The sequence below is a fragment of the Lolium rigidum genome, chromosome 3 (assembly GCF_022539505.1).
Source record: "Lolium rigidum isolate FL_2022 chromosome 3, APGP_CSIRO_Lrig_0.1, whole genome shotgun sequence".
NCBI lineage: Eukaryota > Viridiplantae > Streptophyta > Magnoliopsida > Poales > Poaceae > Lolium > Lolium rigidum.
Window position 1 is genome coordinate 401699235 of NC_061510.1, and position 3166 is coordinate 401702400.

The 3166-nt window shown below is 46.7% G+C and overlaps 1 protein-coding gene across 1 annotated transcript; it reads left to right on the plus strand.

Moving 5' to 3' along the window:
- The first annotated feature begins 479 nt into the window (after nucleotides 1-479).
- On the plus strand, nucleotides 480-2374 carry LOC124697777 (blue copper protein-like). The gene is made up of 2 exons (XM_047230319.1): nucleotides 480-657; nucleotides 1911-2374. The coding sequence occupies exons 1-2, from the start codon at nucleotides 480-482 to the stop codon at nucleotides 2372-2374; spliced, it is 642 nt and encodes a 213-aa protein (XP_047086275.1).
- The last annotated feature ends 792 nt before the right edge of the window (nucleotides 2375-3166 follow it).

Consider the following 3166-nt stretch of genomic DNA (forward strand, 5'->3'; position numbering starts at 1 on the left):
CAAGTCCACTTACTCATGGACCGAGCTAAAACGATCGAACACCCTCATGATCAAGTCTTGGATTGACAGCCATCTTTTGATCGATCGAGTTCGCTTTACTCAAGGAACAAATTAAAGAGATCGACAAACGGAAAAACAATGAAAGCTCGGACCCAACCATGCATCTCAAGACAAGAATCTGAGTCGTTAAATAGTTCAAACAAAAATCCTCCTAGTGTTTCAGCGAATAGGGTCAAATTAGGTGGCAAAAGGTACAATTTGCTCAAGCAAAAAGAAGACACGATGTCAGGGGCAAAATAGTCAATACAGAAAATGAGGGACTTTATAAATGCTAAGCGCTGGCGCCACATTGGTGCAAGCAACTCGAAGCGGACGAGTGCTTGCTGCCATTCGTTGCGTGTGCTCTGCTCTTGGCATCTCTCTTCACGCTTTGCTAGCTCTCGAAGAAGCAGAGGGTGTGTGAGTGAGAGAGATCAGAGATGCACCGCAAGGGAGGCAGCGCGGTGATAGCCGTGGTGCTGGCGCTGGCCGGCATGGCGGCAACCTCGTCGGCGGCTGTCTACAAGGTTGGCGGCGCCTCCGGGTGGACAATCCTCGGCAATGTCAACTACACCGACTGGGCTGGGAAGAACACCTTCCATGTGGGAGATATCATAGGCAAGTTCTGCATTTCAGACTATTTCAAATTACTTTCAGGAGGTACAATACGTCTTTGTTTCTCTTCAGTAGGTAGACAAATAAACTTCTGAATTCTTGCTGAAATTTAAACTTTCCTTCGAAAAATAAATCGAAGTGAAAATGTGAGGCTTATATACTGCAAATCGTTGTTCAACTAATATAGTAGGAGTACTACTAGTTCTGTAGTACCTGTTGTGAGTTGTTGACTAAACATGGCCATCCCTCTTCTTAGTTCTTACGAATGACAACGGTCACAAGAGTAGATTTACAATGCACCGTTCATCTGTTTCTTGTGTTGCGTTTAGAGGAAGAATCTTGCTTTTAACCATGCCATGAAAAACGAAAAATTAGGAAAAAATATATAGCATTTTGTACTCACTTCGATTTCACTGCGCACTCAATTAGTACTGCATGTTTTGTGTGGTGGTTCTTAAAGCCGTTCACAGAGGCTTCGTGATGCCTGTGCACAGTATTGGCATGATCCATAAATTTAGCTCGCCCCGTCGATCTGCAACTGCATTACTGTTCTGTACTGCCACACCTCTGAAGCAGAAATATAAAGTTCAGTAGGTCAGATCGCCCTCCGTAGCTTCTTCAAACAAAAAAGAAGTTATATTAATGGACCATCTGAGCTAGTGAACTCTGAATCATAAAACTACTATGTCATAGACCAAATTGTAATTGTGGATGCCCAATTTATTGTTCTCATCGGCTGCTAGTCAGCACACGGACTGAACTTTTATCAGAGATCAGTAAAAATTCATTCGGACTGCGTTGCGGTGTGCACTGTGCATTCCCTGATGTTCCAGCATGCTAGCTGCAACTTCACACTTAAAATGTGGTTATTTTCTCAGCAGTAGCAAATTAATCTGAAACAGCTAGGAAATGATTTGCAAATTGTAAGGTACTGTTAAATGAGTAGCTTCGTCTGCCAGGATACTACTGTGGACTCCTCATTGGTTGTAAAGTGAAGCACTTTGGCACTTTGAATCATGAGTAAATCAGAAGCATGCCTTTTCTCACCACCTTGCTAGCTAGCTTTGGTGCAAAAAGAAAGTGTTCTACACATGCTCATTCCTTTTGTAGACATATCTACTTACCTTATGATGCACGTTTTGGTTCACCTCTAGCACTTTGCGTGATCATCTCATCCGTTTGGTGTCATCCAAGTGATGATGAAAAGGTAAATAGTTCTGATTTGCGTGTCTGCTTGTTCCATCCCATGCACGCAGAGTTCAAGTACCCGCAGGGCATCCACAATGTGCTGGAGGTGAAGAAGGCAGACTACAACAGCTGCACCAACTCGACGCCCATTGCCACGCACACCTCCGGCGACGACAAGGTCACCATCAAGAGCCCCGGCCACCGCTTCTTCATATGCGGCGTGCCGAGCCACTGCGCCGCCGGCCAGAAGCTCAACGTCCGCGTGCTCAAGACGCAGCGGCCGCGCTCCTCTGACGCCCCTTCCCCGGCGCCCGCCGCGTCCGCCTCTGCGCCGGCGCCAGCAGCGGCTTCCCCGCGCGCGGACGGCCAGACAGCCTCGACGCCCCCCGCCGCGTCGGGGACAACGTCGGACGGAGGGGCCACGACGAGCGCGCCCGCGCCGAACGCCAACGGCGCCGGCATCGTCAGCGCAGGGTACCCGGCTTTTGCGGCATTGGCCGTGGCCGTGTCCATGACGATGTTACAGTACTAGTCCTTTGGTCTTGTGTTGTGTGCGCAGCGTGCATCTCTCGGCGGTGTCCGATTCTTTTTCCTGTTCTACGAGTGGAGTGTTAGTCATATTGTTCTTGATCCGATGGCACTCCTTCTCGCTGAGTTTTTTTTACCCTGTTCATGTTCTTACTGGGTTATTTTACTTTCATGTCTGTATGGAATCTATGGATGCATCAATTGATATTTTGTACTTTGCGTTTGATGTCTCAGAGATGCAAATATTACTCCCTGCGTTCATGTATACATGACCACTATTAAAAATAAGTTTTTTTTTTATATAAGACCACTAACACTAATCGAGAAAAAAATATTATATCAAAATACATTTAATCCTGGTTCCACTTCCCGGCGCCGTCCATGTAGCTTAATCTTAGCGTTGTTTGTTCTTGCCGGTTCTAATGCTTCTGCTTGTCCCACATGGTTTCTCTTCCTCTATCGTGTGTGACACTGTACACCGCATGCGATTTTGTTTTGTAGGATTGGTGGTTTAGTTTTTCCGTGTTGCCTTCTGAGCGGATTAATTGCGGTTGATACATACGGTGATTTGGGATGCAATGGGAGTAGTATCGGTTGTATGTGCACACTGATCGCATGGTCTATAGCCATCGCGTGTTTTGTTTCTGCTTTATGGTCCGATTCAGGAAGAGAAGCACGAGACGATCTAGCTACGTCAAAAACATTTGTTGTCTTGGTTAGCTTTAGTGTCGGTGTCCATGGGCGTGTTTGCATGGGTGGCGAAAAGTATGATGCATGTAGTGTCGGTTTAGCTTGG

Coding starts and splice junctions, on each gene's coding strand:
- LOC124697777 (XM_047230319.1), top strand. CDS start 480: ATGCACCGCAAGGGAGGCAGCGCGGTGATAGCCGTGGTGCTGGCGCTG. Junction 658..1,910: donor CCATGTGGGAGATATCATAG/GCAAGTTCTGCA, acceptor CCATGCACGCAG/AGTTCAAGTACCCGCAGGGC.